Source organism: Acanthopagrus latus, chromosome 6 (genome assembly GCF_904848185.1).
Source record: "Acanthopagrus latus isolate v.2019 chromosome 6, fAcaLat1.1, whole genome shotgun sequence".
NCBI lineage: Eukaryota > Metazoa > Chordata > Actinopteri > Spariformes > Sparidae > Acanthopagrus > Acanthopagrus latus.
Genome location: NC_051044.1, coordinates 24,757,776 through 24,777,627, shown reverse-complemented (window position 1 = coordinate 24,777,627; position 19,852 = coordinate 24,757,776). Strand labels below are relative to the sequence as shown.

Genomic DNA, 19,852 nt, shown 5'->3' with positions numbered 1-19,852 from the left:
CACACAACATCAGCCTGTAGCTTCTGCTTGTCTCCTGGCTGGCAGCCCTGCTCCGTGCCTAACATGGGACATATTGCTGTGACACATTATCATTAGCACAATCAACACCACTTTGGACGTCCTGACGGAAAGCCATCAGATGGCAAATGGATATGAAGATGTATGGGGCCATAGAGCTGACAAACCCTGATTGCCACGTCAATGCATGTAAAGGAAATCTGAGAACGGAAAAAAAACAAAACAGATTTCCTTCTCTGTTTTCTGGAGAGCTGGATGGGGAGAGACACGGAACATCAGCAGCACCTCTTGAGGTTTTTCCTCCTGGCAAAGTGTCACGTTACTGACAGGCTGCTATGATCAAGTATTTCTAGTAATGTTCTATTCAACTCTTCAGTCTCTGCATGGTTGTGTTAACTGTGGTTGGCTGTGATGGATGGCAGCATGCTGGGTCACCTCAAAGGCACGGTAGTGACATTCAGAACGTCCCTGCTTAAGGTGGGGGAATGACAGATGGCATTTCAATGGAATCCATAAAAATGTGTCACCACTGGAAGATGTTTTGACTTGTAGTCCTCGCCTGCCCTACTTTAGATCCAGTGCACCTTCAACATCACTCAGTGCTTTAAAGACCTTCAAAATAACACTGGGGGTAAAACCAATGGAGGAGACGTGCTTCAACCCGAGGGGCACAATTAACTCGAGTGCCCATGAGCAACACTCCCACAGCAATGGTCCTCATTCATAATATGAGCGATATTTAAGTGTCTTCTGGGCTTCCAGCTATCATTGTTTTTTTGCTGAAATTCCGTTACATTTCCCTGCTGTTTAACGCGAAGAGCGTCACTGAGGTTAAATGACAGAGGACAGAACAAATAGAAAAAGAGAGAGAGGAGGGCTGAGATGGCAGGCAGTCAGTCAGCTATGAAGGACATGGCCGCAGCAGTTATTTTTAGTTATCAGTTTTCGGAGGCTGTCATTCGGAACATCTCATTAAAAATCAGAAAAAAAAAAAAAAAAAAAAAAAAACGTCTTGATGCTCCATCAAACCATTCAAATCACTGAAAGTCAGAGGAAAAAAAAAAAAACTCTACGTCCTGCTGTGCATGCTCGCTCTCTCTCCCTCTCTCACACACACAAGCACACACACACACACACAGCTCTGAGTGGCAGGCTTTCAGTGTATACATTAGGCGGATCTTCGGTGACCTCTGCAAAAGGTATCTCCACCACATTTCCTTCAGGGGGTTGCGGACAGATGGATTAATTATGTTCATGTTCCCACGGGCAGGTCTCTTAACATGCAAAGAAGAAGTCCATCCAAGGTTTATTAATCATTCTATAATGAGAGATTAAACACCAGGATTCATTAGTACAATGTGGACACAGTAAATCAGATACAGGAGGGAAATGTCCTCACTATTAAAGTCGTTAAGCTTACTAACAGGATCTCAGTTTTATGCCTTATTCATGGTAAGTGCCTCATGCAGCAATTCACATGAATGCACATGACTGCAAGTCAAATAAATACATTTGTAACATATTTTACGACGTTTTAGCAGTTGTTTTGTTATGGTTTTTATTTGCAAGGACGTAATAAAAGCATGAGAAAGAAATGCTGTAAATAATATTAGATACTGAATTACTGACCCAGCTACAGATCAGGCCAATGAGCCCAATAAGACTAATTTCAACTCTGGAAACAGATTTATTTAACTCAAATATGCCATTTCTGTCTTCATCGCTCTCTTTGATTGTTAACTGGTTTTATAGATAATTGCAAAAGATATAGTGCTGAAACACACTGTGCAAAGCAATTACCAAATAATTACTAACAGAGTCAATTATTTAACTCTCTTTGCCATTGTTAAAGCTACTGCTCCAGTCCCCTACATTTCTTGAGAGAGCCCAAACTCGTACATGAAAAAGCGTCAATACTTGGACAACTGTGATAAATACACTCTCTGATCATTTTCATTTGTGACAGAAACACAGTTTGACATTATCTGCAGTAAATATTCACAGCGGTGGCTGCACTGTAGGACATTTGAGGCTTAAATATGTGTAAATGCTGCCACCTGTCAGATGCGAGGTGTATTGCAGCCTGTAAAGCTTAGCAGTGACAATGCTGCCTTCATTACTATCGGAAAAAACACAAATCAACTAAAACTACACCGATAATGCCAAGTAAGCTTACAAACGTTTATCGTCTTCAGACCCTAGCGGCACGGTACACCGTTTTTCTCGGATTAAAACAGTTTGCAGATCTTTTTTTCATAAAGGGTATCTTGTATAGTGCCGGAGAGTTTTTGTATTTACAACCGCAGACTTCGGCATTTGAAGGCAAATAAGTAGCCAAACATGGCGGACGCGGATGAGCCGTAAGTAGCAGCCGAAGAAAACAAGCAAGAAACAGTCATTAACTGCTCGAAAGATGCTTTCAAATCTCATTAATCTACGAAAGCGCAGCATGAATGAACCTTCTTTTATTCTCTCTTTTTAGGGAGAAGAAAAGAAGGAGAGTAGTGGAGCTGACTGAGAAGTTAGTGATGAATTGGTAGAACTGGCGGAAGGTTTGAGGTTACAGGAGGAAGGTTAACGTTAGCTAGCTGTGGAAGCTAACCTAATATTGATATCAACAAATTACACTGACAGCTAGGCTGCAGATAGAAATAACGTTGACGTTGGTCGTCAGTAGCTTACACGTCTGTACAGTAAAAGTGATGTACTATCATTCACCTCTATGTAAAGTTAGAGGTCTTTACTGTACCTTCTCACTGATGATATGCTAGCTGCTCACCTAGCCTAGCTACCGGGAGCTGTTTAGGCAAGGGAGTAAAAGGAGGGGGTCAGAATAGAAACGCCCACCTGTCAGAAATATGCAGTTTTACACCTGGAGTAACTAAACAGCTAGAGGTTACACATGTTAGAGCAGACACAGGGCAGACACCAGAACACAAGTGAATCTGAATACACGAATCGTAGTTAGTTTCTTAGACCTCTGAGAGTCTTGCATGATCTGCTGTGAATTGTAAATAGCCTCTACACAATGTGATACTTTATCACAGTGTTAAGTTAAGGTCGTAATTGTTTGTCTGTTTTTGTTTTCGTTTTATTGCATGATCTTTTCTTGTATAATATCAAACCATCCAGTCATATTTGCCAGCCAGATTGTCAGATATGCTGCTGATTATAAATGTGTATATTGTTGTTCTCAGGATGGTGATTGATGGAGGCCATGGACGCAACTGTGAGTGGGAGGGTCGATGGAACCACATCAAAAAGTTTCTGGAAAGATCGGGACCCTTCACGCATCCTGACTTTGAACCCAGCACAGAGGTAACACCAACAGCAAAATGATGCAAGCTTCTTTGTTGCATTTGCCGTCTGCCATCTTGTTCTGCTGTAATGTATAATATCTTTATTTCTTCTCACAGTCATTGCAGTTTATGTTAGATACCTGCAAAATCCTGATCATTGGTGCTGGTGGCCTGGGATGTGAGCTTCTTAAAGACCTGGTATGAGCATTAACTACTATTAAGAATAATTGAAAGGTCTGTTTTGTGCTTGAATGAATTTTGAAAGAATTTTTTGTTTGTGGCTCAGGCTTTATCTGGCTTTCGCAACATTCATGTTGTCGACATGGACACCATTGACGTTTCAAACTTGAATCGACAGTTTCTCTTTAGGTCAGTGGAACACTGGAATGAATTTAGACCTGTTTTATTGGTCAGTGTTATGTTCGAAGGGAGGAGATGTGTTCTTCTAATGTGTGTGTAATGCTGAACAGGGGAAAAGATGTGGGTCGGCCCAAGGCAGACGTTGCAGCTGATTTCATCAACAGCCGCATACCTGGATGCTGTGTAGTCCCGTATCCTTTGGATTGACCAACTATTGTAAGATTTCAGATGCTTGACATAAATGCAGTTGTTAAAGTACCCACATCACAATTTCCATGATTTGAATGTAAGGAATGTTAGTTTAGGAATGTATGACATAGACACCATACAGTTTGTGAATGTCTTTTCCTGAATGCCTTGTTGTAGACACTTTAAGAAAATTCAAGACTTAGATGAAACATTCTACAGACGTAAGTATCATAAGGACTATTCTTTCAACCTTTCTGATATCTGGTTTTAATGGATACAACATTTCAGTCAGTCAGTAATATTCAGTCAGATTATTTTGTGGCAGACATAAAACCTGTTGCAGCGAGTTAGGGTGAGAAAGAGCAATTGAGGACAGCAACACATTGTCAGACTTTGTCTCTTATTCCAAAAGATAATTTATTGTTCACAAACAAGAGCCTCCATATCTGTCCAGGAAAGATGCCCACGAGACAATCACGAATGAGCTGTAAAGAAAAGAGCCTCTCTTCAGGCTGTTTTCTTTACAACCCACACAAAGACACAGTGAGAAGGGCTCTGATCTTCATTTAATATCACTAGTCCTTGGTCACTCTCAGATGTATTTCATTGTGCATAAACTTCATTATGTTTTGGCAGCCCATAACAGGTACACTCACAATACTTGAACTATTCGTGACCAGTAAACACAAATTAAAACACTATAAACAGCAGTTAACAAGAGCCAAAGAGTCTTTATGGCAATCCATTCCCACTCTGTACCGATGTACAGATTCGATTCAAATTATATTGCATTCCATTTTTCTGCTCTATCAGCAGGTTTTTGCATCATGGCATTTTATAACACCTCCACTGCTTAAACTGTGTCATTATCAGACATTAGATTTAAATTCATTCATCTTTTCTGTTTTCATGTAGAGTTCCATATAATTGTGTGTGGACTAGACTCTGTAGTTGCCAGGAGGTGGATGAATGGTATGCTGGTAAGTTACTCTTCTTCACTGTGATCTTTATCGCAGTCCTTTTATCTCAGTGCTCAGGTGTACTGTTTTTGCTCAATTAGATATGTATTGCATTGAAGGAACACGTTCCCCTCTGTGTTTCTGTGCAGCTGTCTTTGCTGGTGTACGACGATGGTGTACTGGACCCAGGTTCCATCATTCCTCTGATTGATGGTGGGACTGAGGGCTTTAAAGGCAACGCCAGAGTCATTCTCCCTGGTATGACCGCCTGCATCGACTGTACACTTGAGCTTTATCCTCCTCAGGTGAGGCTGCATTTTTGAAACGTATTAAAATAATTCCTGCGACCATTACTTTGCGGTTTCACAGTAAGAGTATATGGTCAGTTTGTTGTTGCTAAAATACAGCTGTTTCTGCAGGTCAACTTCCCGATGTGCACAATCGCCTCCATGCCTCGTTTGCCGGAACATTGCATTGAGTATGCCCGGATGCTGCTGTGGCCCAAGGAGAAACCCTTCGGAGGTATGAAATCACACTGCAGTTACAGTTGTTTCTGTAGAAATGGACTTTGCATGGCTTGAGGCGCAATAAACCCTGCAGACTGACTTATGAGACCTTTTCAAGTAAACAGAAGCCCTTGTGTATGTGGATTAGATGGTGTTGTCCTGGATGGAGATGACCCAGAGCACATCCAGTGGGTGTACCAGAGATCTCTGGAGAGGGCAGCAGAGTTCAACATAACAGGAGTCACATACAGACTAACCCAGGGTGAGCACACACAGCACATCTGTCTGTCAACGCCAGAACGCAGCTACTTTTCTCACAGCTCTGCTGGGAGATGAGCCAAAGTACATAAAACACAGCAAGCTGTTACTGTCGGGATGATGATAGAAGCTCGTTACTAAGCCAGAGTCTATGGAACACTTTTTCTCTTTGTGTAAGACAGATGGTAAAACAGCACTGCAAGCATACCTGATTGATGTTCTTTCTGATCAGAAGACTTTTAGAGCTTTTATTTCTTTGTGCCTAACTGTCTAAGTTTAGAAGTAAGCATCAAACATTTATTTTTTGGATCTTCTGTAAATGTTGCAGGTGTTGTTAAGAGGATAATTCCAGCTGTAGCGTCTACAAATGCTGTCATAGCTGGTGAGTGGCTGAGACTAAAGAAGTGTAATGGCACACAAACCTGTGGACCTGACGTTTTTATTTTCTTTTATGGGATTGCATGCCCTGCAATATAAGTGTTAATCATTTCCAAACAGTTCTGAGTATATTGACTTTATGTACATGTAAACAGAAATGTGTTCCCGGACATTAACAGTTTTCTTTCTGATTTATTGACTCAGCTGCTTGCGCAACCGAGGTCTTCAAAATAGCATCAAGGTGAGCCTGTGTGCTTGTCAGCCATCTGCTCAAAATGAAGATCTATCTAAACAGCACAGGCCTTTTTTAATGATTTTAACTTTTGCATCTGCAGTGCCTTCATACCCCTTAATAACTACATGGTCTTTAATGATGTTGACGGCCTGTACACCTACACGTTTGAAGCAGAACGGAAGGTTTGTCCCTGAATCTATCATTTTGTTTGCTACTCTGATAAAATTGCCTTTTTGATAAGTTTGTTTTTCATTCACTTGTGATGCAGGAAAACTGTTCAGCCTGCAGCCAAGTACCTCTGGACATGCACTTTTCTCCAACTTCCAAACTCCAGGAGGTATTGGACTACCTGACTGAGAGTGCCTCTCTGTAAGTCTGCGATTATATATTGTTACTGACTGCACTCTTCCATCCTACTCAAGTTCTGTGTGTGGTTATATATTAACTAAATGTTTGACTTTTAGTAGTGCATTACGCATCGACTAACAACCAACTATAATGTATTTTTCAGACAAATGAAATCACCGGCAATAACGGCAACGGTGGAAGGAAAGAACAAAACATTATATTTACAGGTAATCAACCTCTGGTTTTCCCACTGTTTTTGTGTTTGCAGTTCAAGTCTCATAGTAATGCAAGTCTGAGGTGTGTCCCTATAAAACTGGGAGATTGGGCAATTGGGCAATTGTGCAAGTTGTGGTTTAAACTGAGATTTACTTGGTATTTTGTTTTACAGTCTGTTGCATCAATTGAGCAGAGAACACGGCCAAATCTGTCAAAAACGCTGAAGGGTGAGATGATTTATCATCTGAATATGTCTCCTAGAAATGGCGATTCTCCACAGTGAATATACTGACTCACTTACGTTATTAATGTGTTTTTTCCAGAGCTGGGGCTGGCTGACGGGCAAGAGTTGGCTGTAGCTGATGTCACCACACCCCAGACCATGTTGTTCAGACTCTGCTTTACCTCATAGGATGAACACTCCCGCAACCAGTCGATGTCATTCTTGTTTCTTGGCCAACCTTGACTTGATGCAGATACAAAATATTTAAAATGGCCTACAAACTAGAACAGTTTACAGTGTATTTAACCACAGTGTAAATTTAATTGTTTTAATGTACTTTCTGACGAAAGCTAATGTTTTGCACTGAAAAGCCAAATCATAGTTCAAAACCTGTCATGTTTTGGTGATACATTGTCTGCTAACATGAAAGATTATTGCATTAATGTGTTATCTGCACTACAACGTTAAGTGTGCTCTGTGCAAAATAAGACAAGCATTTGTTACTTTGGAAAAGATTATTATGTACTTGATGCGGTTTTGAATATTTTGAATATTTATTTATTCCGACACAGTTTTTTAGTTGCATTAACCACTGACGTGGTATCAGCAGACACTGATAATGATGAGTGAACTGGAATAAAACATTTTTTTTCTTACAAAGTTTCTGTTTTCTTCATGTACCTTTATGCAAAACGTTCGAGCAAAATAATATTTACTTGCAAGTCTCGAACCTAGGATTGAGAATCCTTATTGAGTAAGACATTGCTTTAGAGGCTGTCTGTGTACATGTACCAAAATGGACAGTGGGGCCTTTAAAGGGTAACTTTAAAAAACATTAGTGTGTTTACAGGTATTGGGAAGTACCACTGCATATGTGAGGAAAGTAATATAAGGCTTTTTATGGCATTCGAGGAATCTGGATGTAATGTAATTTTGAAGGTCTACTGATGGTCTTGACTTGTATTGTGGGTAAGGCTGATAGCAGTTTTGAAAAGCACTCCACTGGTTTAACTTCCTACAACACTTCTGGTCTCATTATGGACAGCCTTAGAACAAGATCAAACCACCTTAATACAGCATAACCAAAGATAATGCTGTTTTTATTCCACACATTCTTCCATTTCAAAAGCTGGTGCCTACATTACCCAAAATGCAACATGGCACTGGGTGACATCACTGGAGGCAAGATTGTTTATATATATATATATATATATATATATATATATATATATATATATATATATATATATATATATATATATATATATATATATATATATAGATGACATGACATGTTAGATGACTTGTTAGATGACATGCTGTTTTCTCTGAAGCCACAAAGGGATTTATACAACTTTTCTCCAAGACCTATAAAACCACTTTTATGTCTGAAATTGGTGGAGTTACAATTCAATTAAATGAAAATCAGTGTGCTCAAAAATCATGTGGCTATGGTATATACATCCACACTCCTGTAATCGGGACGTTAAATACTTAGGAATAGAAGTGCAGCAATACATATCCAGTCTAAGTTAGATATTAAACATTAAAACGGCTTGCCATACAGGTTTGTGTATTTTGGAGGACTTCCCTCTGCTGACTGGACTGGCACCACAGCGGCCCCGTCAGACCGGATCATGACGTCATAGTGCTACGTGGAAAGGAAGTAGCGAACGTGCTAATGCTAGTCGGGCTACAAGTTGAGAGCGACCAAAACAAACGATGACGGTCGAGCAAAGGAGCTTCAAACAGCTTGGATTCACCATGGGAATACGTTCGCTTTGATGGCTATAGAGTTGTAGTCACTGTATTAGAGATGTCTGTGTTTCTACATGACTGAATCGTAGAGAAGTTATGTGATTTTCTTCAGCGCAGACTAGCCAGGGTGAGCTGTAACAGTATCTGGATGCTGTCCCTGTACACCAACGTTATGCTTTTGGCTAACTTACAGCTTTGCTAACTAGCTAAGCCGTCGCTAGCTGTCCAGAAAGCTCTCTTGGACAGAAGGTTATTTGACACTGCGGGATGTTGTTTCGTTGATAGCGAAACATGCAAGGACAGTCAACGTAATTGAGCTTTGTGTGGTAACGCCGTATCCCCTTTAACATCCGCGTAACATTTTATAAACTTGATGATAGCTAGCTAGCGTACTGGTCAAAATGAGTTGGTTCAACGCATCTCACCTGTCCAGCTTCGCTAAACAAGCTTTAACATCAGCTCAGAAGTCAATCGACCGAGTCCTGGACATCAAAGAAGAGGACCAGTGGAGTGACACAGTTGTAATGCCCTATGATGGTGAGTAAAGTCACGCACTGACACAGCTAGCCAATATGACAATATGACAGCCAATGTTGTCATATTCAAATGTCATATAACTGCTACAAATTGTCCTATTGCTTCTCTCCCAGATGTCACCTTACCTGGCAAGCTGTCATTAAGTGGAGGTTGGGGTTTGACGCAGTGGGAAGCACCACCTGAAGAAAAGACCACCACTCCTCCTCCTTCCTCTGAGGCCATTACTACTCCTGTCACCCGCACAGTTGTGGATGAATCCGAAAACTTTTTCAGTGCCTTTCTGCCACCTGGAGACGTACAAGGAGTGACCAAATCCCAGGTCGTGTCTGTGCCCCCGGCAAAGTCTCAAAGGCGGCCTCAGGAGAAGGAAAAGATAAACAGAGAGGAAGTGGTCCAAAAGGAAGCAGAGACCCTAAAGTCAGCACCTGCTGATACAATTCATGAGAGTCAGATGGTTGCTGAGAGCCAGCCAGCTGAGCTGGAGTCTTCACCGGCAGCTCCTTATGCAGACACTATCATCCTGGAGCCAGTTTCTCCTGCCGATTCTCCTTCCAGTGATCTTCCTAATAACTCTGACAACAAAATAAGCAGTGTAAAACCAGATGCTGGTTCCACAGATACTGTGGACTCAAAAACAGAGGAGTCACAGACTCCATCTGAGAACCAGGTTGAGCAGGATACCACAGATTCCTCTGAACATACTGCAGTTACTTCAAAATCCAAGAGCTCTACCCCTTCTGATCATTCGCCCTCCCCGTCCTCTAAGGAAGCACTCACAGAGCATAAAGACTCAAAGGTAGAGGACCGTCAAAATGATACCCCCTCTCCTCCAGTCAGTGCTTTCTCCTCAGGAACCTCCACCACCAGTGACATTGAAGTGCTGGACCATGAGTCTGTTTTAAGTGAGAGCTCAGCTAGCTCCAGACAAGAAACAGGGGAGGGCAAGGCTGGTCTTCACCTGATGCAGGGCTCCTTCCAGCTCCTCACAGCCTCCACTTGTGGAGACTTCCCACGTCTGGAGGACTATTCTAAACTCACAGAGAGCTGCGGCTCCTCATCGGATGCATTTGAGCGCATAGATTCATTCAGTGTGCAGTCGCTGGACAGCCGGAGTGTCAGCGAGGTTAACTCGGATGATGACATCCCCGGCAGTCGAACACTAGCATCTGTCACCGCAGGCCCTGCTCCTTTAACTGTGTCATCAGTGTGTCAGAAGCAGGAAGATGGAGTGGTGGGGAAGGCTGGAGAGGAGGAGGAGGAGGAGGAGGAGGAGGAGGAAGGCTTTACTGAAACAATGAGGGAGCAGTCGTTGGATGAGATGGAGGAGAGTGGACGAAGTGCGACGCCTGTTAATAGCGAGCAGCCTGAGGAGCTGTCAGAGCAGGAACAGGGTTCTGAGGCTAACATCACACTGTGTGACTCCGCCTCCAAAACTGAAGAACAAATCACTCCACCAATCACAGAAGAGATGAAAGGTTTCTCAACAGTTCAGATTTTGGAGCTTCAAAAGGTAGCAACTGTATTCCTATTAGGCCTGCATGGTAGTTTAAAAAGATCACATCGAGATTGGTTTGGTTAGACATTGCGATATGAGTCACTATTGCTGGGAATGATCATTTTTGCATCACAATTATAATTTTTTGTGAAAAAAAAAACTATTTAAGATTTATTATATATGTACACACTGAATGTATATTTATGTATGTTTAAAAATTCTACAGTGCTACTCGAGTCATGTTGAATACACCAGAGTTTGGTGTTCAACTTCAAAACAACCACCCTCCAGTATTTACTGAAAGTCTTTGCCACAACACTTTGCTAAACAAATATGAGTGATACTTGTTATGAACTAGTTGTGAATGTCGTGCCATATCTGAGCAAATAATTGACTGAAAAATAACTTTTATAACTGTGCACAAGTCACAAAGCTGGCACTTTGCATAGCCTTCGTTGGTAGGCAAACTTGAACTAGATAGCTTTGTGAGACTGTCACATGATATTTTCATATTGTCATGTAAATCCTTCCAATTTGATAGTCCAGAGAAATCCTTTGTGTTCCATCTTGTCTAATAGCTTTAGTCCCAGCATTTTAAAATATCTGACAATACTTGGTAAGAAATTTCATTCAAAAAGTTTGGTCAAAGATCAGTATTTCTCCCATAACTCCCAGTATATTTTATACTAACATGATATGAGGGAGGAAACCAGTATATGTGAACTATCCCACACTTTTTGCTGTATGAGTAACTGTCTTATTTTTTAGGCTTTTTTGTGCATCTAGTCTTGTTAACAGAAAAATGTTGTGGGGTCGTTGTAGATTATTGATGAGCTGTCAGGCCGCCTTGAGAAGAGAGAGTCTCAGCTGCTGACAGTCAGCAAAGACAAGGCCAGGCTGGAGGAGGAGTGTGACAATCTCAAAGAGTGAGTATATAGTACACACACACACACACACACACACACACACACACACACACACACACACACACACACACACACACACACACACACACACACACACACACACACACACACACACACACACACGCGCGCGCGCGCACACACACACACACACACCTTTTTAACAGTTGCACTGTCAATAATCCTGATAAGAAACTTGTGTTGACCAAGAGACTGATGCTCTTGTTGATTTCCTGGTCAGCCAAGGCATTGTGTACTACTGTACATGTTGTTTATGAAACTAGTAAATGCCACAAATTTGTGGAAATCTTAAATTGAGCTACAAAAATGTATTGTCTTTTCTTCCAGCCTCTTAAAAACCTAGTTCAGTGTTTTCATTAGATTAATGAATGCTTAAAAGTATGTGATATGAGTGTGTGTGTGTGCATATACAGTATATGTATATATGAGAGAGAGATTATAAGTCTATAAGCTGTCTCAGCCTTGAGGCTATATAAATTTTGGCAATGGGTTCTCACAGTAATGGCTCTGTTCATCCTCCAGTGAAGTGGTAAGCCTGAAGGAGGAGAGCTCCACTGTTCAGTCCCTAAAGGATGAGTTCACCCAGCGCATAGCAGATACAGAGAGGAAGGCTCAGCTCGCCTGCAAAGAAAGAGACATAGCCAAGAAGGTAACTTGCATGTTTATGATCAGAGACTCTACTTATACTGTTAGGTATATATGTATTTTACAACAAGCCATTTATCTGCTTTGATAGTAAAATGTGATATGTCCAAAGTGTGTGCATCAAAGACAACATTTTTATTTGCCGCAGGAAATAAAGGGCTTGCGTGAAGAGCTTTCTACAAGACTTAACTCCAGTGACACAATGGAGATCATCAGAGAGAAGGAAGAGCAGATCCGAGGCCTGCTGGAAGAAGGTAAGACTAGTTGAGGTAGCAGACAATTGTTCTTCACTTCTAACAACCCACAAAATTCACCTCTTAAAAGACTGTACTATGAAGAACGTGTTTAACATGGAGCCAGTTGTCAGAATAGGGCTCAAGTAGTAATACAGCTGCTTTCAGAAAGTGCAACCTAGCAAAAAGTAGCACAGAAGACAGGTCATTTACCAACATGATATATACATGTAAAGAACATCTGCAAACTGATTTAAAAATATTGAGAATATTGAAAAACTTGAGAAATCTTCCATTCGTCAATCTTGATGGAGTAGAGTGTGCATATTATAAATGGCAGGTGACTTTGTATGATGTTATTGAAATGTTGCTCAGATGTACTGGGCATCATCTCAGCATCTGTTTTTATCTTTAAGTTGTCTGAGTAGGTGTTTATTCCTAACACTGATAGGTGAAAAGCTGTCCAAGCAGCAGTTGCAGCACAGCAACATCATCAAGAAACTGCGTGTGAAGGAGAAGGAGAGTGACACCAAGATCACCAAGCTACAGAAGAAAATCAAGGAGCAGGACGAGGAGCTCAGGCAGTTGCAGCAGGTCTGATTGTACAACATACAGTGTTCAAAGTGTCAGTTTAACAGCAGTACATTTTTACCCGGCTATTTTTGATGGACTGCCTTATGAGAGGTTCTTCGATCTGGAGAATCTTGGTAGTAGGAACTATTCTACAAATGTAATCATATTGAAGTTTTCGACTTACTTTAATATTTTCAGTGTTGTTGGACTTAAATTTCGTGTTTAATTTTAAAGTCAGTTTGTTAACGTTCTTAGTATGATTAGCAATTTGTCGTAGAGACTTAATCAATGGTTTGAGGGGTTGGATCTGAAGTTAACAGCTCATTTTTTCTTACAGGCAATTTAGGTCTGAGTCCAGTCAAGATATTCAAACTGAACTTAGATTGTTTCAGTTGGCAGCATTTGAGTTCTCAAGTCTCCACTCAGGAGGATAAAATTAGAGGACGTGAGGTTGACCGGTCAGGGATCGGTTTTGGTAGGAGGTGCAATAAAATGACTTTGAAGTCAGTTTATTGGTCCATTGGTTGACATGGTTTCAGCTTTTCATTAGAAAAGGCAGGATGTAATGTCACCAGATGGGACTTTGACATCATCCAAAAGCTGCTCTTCACTCTGTGTAAAGTTGCCACCTTCTGAATTGAATCAACCATTATAACCATACTAATGACACTTAGTACCACTTAGCACTGGGTGAAGTATATGAAAACTTGCAGCTAGTGCTATTTTCTAAAGGATTATGGTAGATGTACAGGTTTAATATGAAGTTGGGTGGAGTAAGATAATTCATTTTAGAGTCTAGAGTGTATAATACATTAAGTTAAAAGTGGGTCACAAACACAAATCCACAGCACAGTGTCTTGATATGTCTTGAAAAAACATGATGAAATCCTTTGCTCTCTTGCTGTGTCGTACTGGATATTGTTCAGGGACACTAGATAATACAGGGCCTTTAAATGTTGTGTACGTGTGCCTTTGTTATTGTGTTGCCACAAGTCATGACTGTTATCCTCATCATCAATCATAAATCTCTTGAAACAGGATTTCTCATGTCCTTTCCCTTCCTTTGTTACTTTTCATGATTATAGTGTTATTGGTAACTTAGACCACAATGTAAAGTAAGATCATGGTGACAGCTCTGTCCATGTTTCATGTGTTTAGGTTCTAGATGGGAAGGAGGAGGTGGAGAAACAGCACAGGGAGAACATCAAGAAGCTGAACACTGTGGTAGAGCGTCAGGAGAAGGAGCTGAGCAGGCTGCAGACTGAATCTGAGGAGCTGCAGGAGAAGAACAGGAGCCTGCAGGCTGCTTTGGACAATTCTTACAAGTAAACACTGACGCACCCTGCTAACAGATCCTCCCAGCCAGTGCACTTACTTTAAATGTCACATTCTCACAAGCCAGATTCTGTTTTGTATTGTACTTCACTTTCATTTCATCATAGTAGTTAATGGTTGACAGAGCACATGGCGCAGACCAAGTGTTTAAAAAGTTGCATATTTATTGTGTAATACACCAGCTAACTGGATTTGAAGTGATGCAATCAAAGTGAGGTTAATATGTTGACTTACACCTTTGATTTGAGGGTGTTTACATCTACATGGGGTGAACAGCGATTTTATGCATAGTCCACCAGATTTAATAGGACAGAAGTACAAACAAACACAATAGAATACTTGAAACCATATGTAAATACCTGTCATTGTTCTTTCATCATTGTGTAATTTCAGATCCATTGTGTTGGTCAAATCCAAACAATAACAAATACGTCACTGTTTTTACAAATAGGAACAGCACTATAATGATGTTGACGCTCTACTTCTACATATCTGTTGCCAGGGAGCTGGGAGAACTTCACAAGTTGAATGCCAGCAGAGCCAGTGAGGCTGAAGAAGCAGCTCTTAGCAGGAACACGCAGGCCAAGGAACAGCTGAGCTTGGCTCTTGAGAAGGCCCAGGAGGAGGCCAGGATTCAACAGGAGGCCCTGGCTGATCAGGTAACACAGGCTCAGACATGCACCAGAGAAATGTGTTTGCTATGATTGTACGTGACATATTGAAGTATAATCAGTCCCACTGGGTTCAACCATCTGCTTATATTCACGTCACGATCAGTGGGATAGGACCAGGAAGAGCCATGTAGTGAATGTTTACAGTATATTCTTCGTTTTGTTGGTAATACTACATGAGCCAGATAGACATTCTTAGGTAATGATTCCTTTAGACACGGTCATTTATTTAATTTTACACATGCAGTAGATAAGAGGCAACCAATGTCTGACCCAGCCTTGCATAATTTTCTACACTAGACATTAATTTATTAACTGCCAGGTTCAACAGACATCTTGTATGATATTCTTCAGCGGGCATCTCCAACAGTGACACACACGTGTTGGTTTTCTAATTGTTTACAGAGCCCTTAGTGGAAACATACATACCACCATACATCACTTCCACATTACACTACTCCCATAGATACTATTTGACCTGCTCAAGTGGCTTATGGTTGAATTCCTGTGTAGAAACAATTTATATTTTTTACTGCACACATGTGAATCATTTTACAAGATGCATTTAAATTTAACACAGTTATACATAAAAACATGAACTCAAAGCATTGATTACAAACTATTCCATTTTTGAATGTAAATGCTTAAACTTTGTTCTGGTGGTGTTTTTTTTCTCTTCCCAATCATATCTGTGTATTTTCTGTATTAAGTGTAGACTTGAAAATGAGTGTGTGCCTCGATGATTCCTCGAGATGTAAGTAAAGGTTGAATTAATTAATTCGGTTGATACCTTTCCAATGCTGTGTACAGGTGGCTGACCTGAGACTGGCTCTTCAGAGGGCTGAGCAACAGCAAGCGAGGAAAGAAGATTATTTGAGAGAGGAGATTAGTGAGCTACAGCAGGTAACATAATATGATGGTTTGACTAGAGGCAGAAATAATCTTGGGATTGGGGATGAGATTTATTTGATGCATGCCATTTTTTTTCTTCTCATCTTCCACAGAGGCTTCAGGAAGCAGAGACAAGGAACCAGGAACTCAGTCAGAGTGTTACCTCAGCAACACGGCCCTTACTGCGACAGATTGAGAACCTACAAGCTTCTTTGGGTGGACAGACGGCATCCTGGGAAAAACTGGAGAAGAACATCTCTGATAGGCTAGGTGAGAGGCAGGAGTTTAACTGGATCACACAGATTTAGAACTGCGCAATGTGATCAAAAATCTTTACATCTGTCCTCCTTTTAATCTTTCATCAGCGGACGCTCAGACACAGCTGGCAGTTGCTGTTGAGAAGGAACGTTCAGCGACAGAGGAACTGCTCTCTATCAAGTCCCAGCTGACCTCTCTGGAGTCCCAGAATTCATTGGTCCGCCAGGAGAAGGCCCGACTGCTGGCACAACTTGAGGCTGAGAAGAACAAGAGAGAGAAACTGGAGGATGAGAGCAACAGGTAACATATTAACTTAATCTCAAGCCTGCAAGGCTGAGTGATACAGTATATCTAGCTGTCACCATCATCACTGCCTTCACGGTTTATGCTCAGTTATATATTCTTTGGGACTAACACGTGTGGGGAGAGTTAGTTTAATTTTAACTTTGACACGACTTTTAATTAGTTTGGCAAATAAAAGTCATGTCATGCCACTAAATTGTACTCAGACCACTAGACCATTCACAAAGTGTGTTGCAGGACAGAAGGGGTGAACATCAATAATAATCTATAGCAGACAGCAATGTATTTTTACTAAATAGCATTTTTTTGTCTTGTCTACAGTTTATATTTTTTCGGGTTTCGAGAAGCACCAGAAACAACATTAGTACACAACTTTGTTAATTTTATGCTTCGTTAAAGCTCCTCCGTCTGTCTAGATTTTCATCCTTAATATCAAGTGAAAATTAGTGGCATAGTTTTTCTGTGTAAGATTAAATGGTAGAGTTTGTAACCACATCCTCCCTGGTAATGCTAATGCTTTTTGGAGAGTGTCTGTTTCACAACAAATGCATTTGTGGTTGAGAAGAAGAGGCAGGGGAATCCCCCCCCAACCCCCATCAGAGGCAGCCATGCATGTGCACATGGCCTTTTGTGGGATGCTGTGATCTTTTGTCAAAGGCTCAATGGTAGCAACGGGCCAGTGGCGCAATGGATAACGCGTCTGACTACGGATCAGAAGATTCTAGGTTCGACTCCTGGCTGGCTCGGAAGCTTTTTAGAGCTTTTTATTTCATGCTGTAAAGTAATTGAAGTATGGTGTACTGTGCCTACATTTAGAAACACAAAAGAAGAAAATGCATCTCAGTAATACAATATCATGACTTTTGAGCTGCCATTATAATAATCAAAATATATAGATATAGATTTTATTTAATTATTAGCATGTCAGAAAGGTATTTCACTCATCTTGAGAGTTTGAAACTGTTCATTGTAAAGACTTAATGCTTGTTCTCTCAATGTAGGGAGCACGCTGAGCTGCAAAATCTGCGAGGAGAACACAGTCGGATGCTAGAGGATGCAAAGAAAGAGAAGGTACAATAATGCTCATTTCTACTGTTTTTATCTTCTTATGAAACAGCTTCCTCATGTGCATCTATTTGCTTTTACCTCCAGCTGCTGCTGACCAATCAATTAGAGATGGAGAAGATGAAGGTGGAGCAGGAGAAGAAGAAGAGCTACTTGGCACAAGAGGCACTCAAGGAGAAGGTTTGGGAGGATTTAGAGATTATTAACACCAAGTTTTGTTTGGTTTAATCAAAATGTCTTAATTTAAATGGTTAAGATGTTTTAAATGTTTCCGTTCCCTAATAGCTGTGAAATCTTTTCCTCTCAGGAGCGGAAGGCCATGACCTACCCTGTTGGCGAGCCCCCAGCATCCTCCACACCCTCCCTGTCTCGCTCCAGCTCAATCAGTGGGGCAGACAATGCTGGTCTGCACACTTCTGTTCTTTCCCAGGTAAACACTCAGAAAAATACTCAAATCTAAAAAATGAAAATTAGCCGGTATATGCATGGATATGTGTAGCTTGACTTGCCTGACATGTTATTTTATTTGTCCACAGGATGACTCTTTAGACCATTCACTCAGTACCATGGCCATGTCTGTGTCGATGAGTGGGACCAACCTGTACGAAGCTGCCAGGCTTTCTGGAGGCTCCAACATCATAGAGAATCTCCAGTCTCAGCTCAAACTCAGAGAAGGAGAGATAGCACAGCTGCAGGTAGGAATTCAGAACAAACCCACATAAAGCTACTTTCTCATAAATGTCAGCCCCACTTGAGTACAGACAAAAGGTTGGTCAAATCTACAAGTGAATGTCTTGGAAAAAACAGCATGCCTCAAAAGCCAAATTAATATTTTCACAGAAAAAATGAATCATCTCCTGCTCTGAGAAGCAGCTATGCACCAGCGTTTTGTACAACCTCTTTGTTCCTCATGCTGTTGCAGCTTGAGATCTCCGGCCTCGAGAGGAGTCGTTCAGTGATGGCAGAAGAGCTGGTCCGACTCACCAATCAAAACGATGATATGGAGGAGAAGGTGAAGGAGATTCCCAAGTTGAAGGTTCAGCTCAAGGTAAGGGCTATTTAAGGTAGTAGAGGATGTTCTTTGAAAAATGTTATTTCTGAATGTTCCTGTGTTTGCAGAGATTCCTCTAATTGGTGTGCCTGTACATTTCAGGATCTGGAGCAGAGGCACAACACCATCCTGCAGATGTACGGAGAAAAAGCTGAAGAGGCAGAGGAACTGAGACTGGATCTTGAAGATGTGAAGAACATGTACAAAACCCAGATAGATGAACTGCTGCAGAACCAGAAATAAACAGTTTTTTATTACACTGTGTTACTTCTGGGACATTCACAAACCAATCATTTGATCATCTTGGGCATATAAGCATTCACAGGAAATATAGGGCAGAGAAATCTGAGTTTAATCACTGTCAAAAGAAAATCCATTTATCTTTATCTGTTATGTTATTTTAAATATTTTTTACATAATATATTTAAGTGGAGGAGTTGGGGTTATGCATAACATACATTGAATCATTATTGAGGCAGTATGAAGGATTGCCACGGCTGTGATTTGGGTGTCCATTTGAAATCTTTGGGATCTAGTACCAACTTTAGACATTATTTCTCATGACTAAAACCTTTCACTTAGTATTGTATAGACAGTATAACTGTAGGAGATGGTGAAGGTTATTTGCACTATACAAATTCACCCTTGTTTATTTCTTAATACATTATAGAATTTAAGAAATATATAAAGATATTGTACAGAAAAATGTATGTATTGTTCTTAACTCCTTACAAATCACAGACCGAGACACAGTAGTTTGTGACTTAAGTCCTATGATTGGATTTTAAACCATATACATATGTACATTGATAAACATTTATTTGGATGGTGCAAAGTATGGTTATTCTTATTTAACTTGTGCGGAATCACGGTGGAAGTAGAAATGGGAGTTTCATGCATTCACAGAAAATATTGCATTTTCATATCAGTGCACAAAACTCTTCAAATAAAGCTGATTTTCTGAACAATTTCACATTGTCGTCCAATCTATGTTGTTATGAAAGAGTACATTTGGTTTGGTATAATTTAATTTCATTGATAGTGACAAACATTTTATATGCAAAACATACACTGCATAGCTTGTGCATGAACAGGTGTTTTACT

General features: G+C 40.7%; 2 protein-coding genes and 1 non-coding gene across 6 annotated transcripts; all 3 read left to right on the top strand.

The window, feature by feature from the left end:
• Positions 1 to 2,244: 2,244 nt before the first annotated feature.
• On the top strand, positions 2,245 to 7,649 carry uba3 (ubiquitin-like modifier activating enzyme 3). Of its 4 annotated transcripts, XM_037102492.1 has the most exons (18): positions 2,283 to 2,378; positions 2,501 to 2,539; positions 3,216 to 3,336; positions 3,435 to 3,515; positions 3,604 to 3,686; positions 3,788 to 3,868; positions 4,044 to 4,087; positions 4,782 to 4,846; positions 4,975 to 5,130; positions 5,245 to 5,347; positions 5,480 to 5,593; positions 5,918 to 5,971; positions 6,172 to 6,208; positions 6,303 to 6,384; positions 6,471 to 6,571; positions 6,714 to 6,777; positions 6,939 to 6,993; positions 7,090 to 7,649. In XM_037102492.1, the coding sequence occupies exons 1-18, from the start codon at positions 2,359 to 2,361 to the stop codon at positions 7,176 to 7,178; spliced, it is 1,389 nt and encodes a 462-aa protein (XP_036958387.1). In that variant the 5' UTR covers positions 2,283 to 2,358; the 3' UTR covers positions 7,179 to 7,649. The 4 variants fall into 4 exon arrangements, with proteins under 4 accessions (XP_036958388.1, XP_036958387.1, XP_036958386.1 ...); XM_037102493.1 differs by lacking the exon at positions 2,501 to 2,539 and having other exon boundaries at positions 2,245 to 2,378; XM_037102491.1 differs by lacking the exon at positions 2,283 to 2,378 and having other exon boundaries at positions 2,398 to 2,539.
• A 991-nt stretch (positions 7,650 to 8,640) lies between these two features.
• tmf1 (TATA element modulatory factor 1) lies at positions 8,641 to 19,721 on the top strand. Its single transcript, XM_037100706.1, has 17 exons — positions 8,641 to 9,284; positions 9,398 to 10,794; positions 11,602 to 11,705; positions 12,246 to 12,372; positions 12,517 to 12,622; positions 13,053 to 13,195; positions 14,333 to 14,499; positions 15,012 to 15,168; positions 15,991 to 16,083; positions 16,185 to 16,341; positions 16,437 to 16,629; positions 17,634 to 17,703; positions 17,785 to 17,877; positions 18,005 to 18,127; positions 18,234 to 18,392; positions 18,620 to 18,745; positions 18,851 to 19,721. The coding sequence occupies exons 1-17, from the start codon at positions 9,149 to 9,151 to the stop codon at positions 18,989 to 18,991; spliced, it is 3,492 nt and encodes a 1,163-aa protein (XP_036956601.1). The 5' UTR covers positions 8,641 to 9,148; the 3' UTR covers positions 18,992 to 19,721.
• Positions 17,306 to 17,378, top strand: trnar-acg. The gene has a single exon. It is a non-coding gene; the product is annotated as a tRNA-Arg (tRNA).
• Positions 19,722 to 19,852: the final 131 nt, after the last annotated feature.

Excerpts from the sequence above, each read along its gene's own strand:
- uba3 (XM_037102491.1), top strand. The coding sequence starts at position 2,472 with ATGAACCTTCTTTTATTCTCTCTTTTTAGGGAGAAGAAAAGAAGGAGA. Across the intron at positions 5,594-5,917 it reads CACATACAGACTAACCCAGG|GTGTTGTTAAGAGGATAATT; the intron begins GTGAGCACACAC and ends TAAATGTTGCAG. Across the intron at positions 6,994-7,089 it reads TCTGTCAAAAACGCTGAAGG|AGCTGGGGCTGGCTGACGGG; the intron begins GTGAGATGATTT and ends TGTTTTTTCCAG.
- tmf1 (XM_037100706.1), top strand. The coding sequence starts at position 9,149 with ATGAGTTGGTTCAACGCATCTCACCTGTCCAGCTTCGCTAAACAAGCT. Across the intron at positions 13,196-14,332 it reads AGCTCAGGCAGTTGCAGCAG|GTTCTAGATGGGAAGGAGGA; the intron begins GTCTGATTGTAC and ends TCATGTGTTTAG. Across the intron at positions 16,084-16,184 it reads AGATTAGTGAGCTACAGCAG|AGGCTTCAGGAAGCAGAGAC; the intron begins GTAACATAATAT and ends CATCTTCCACAG.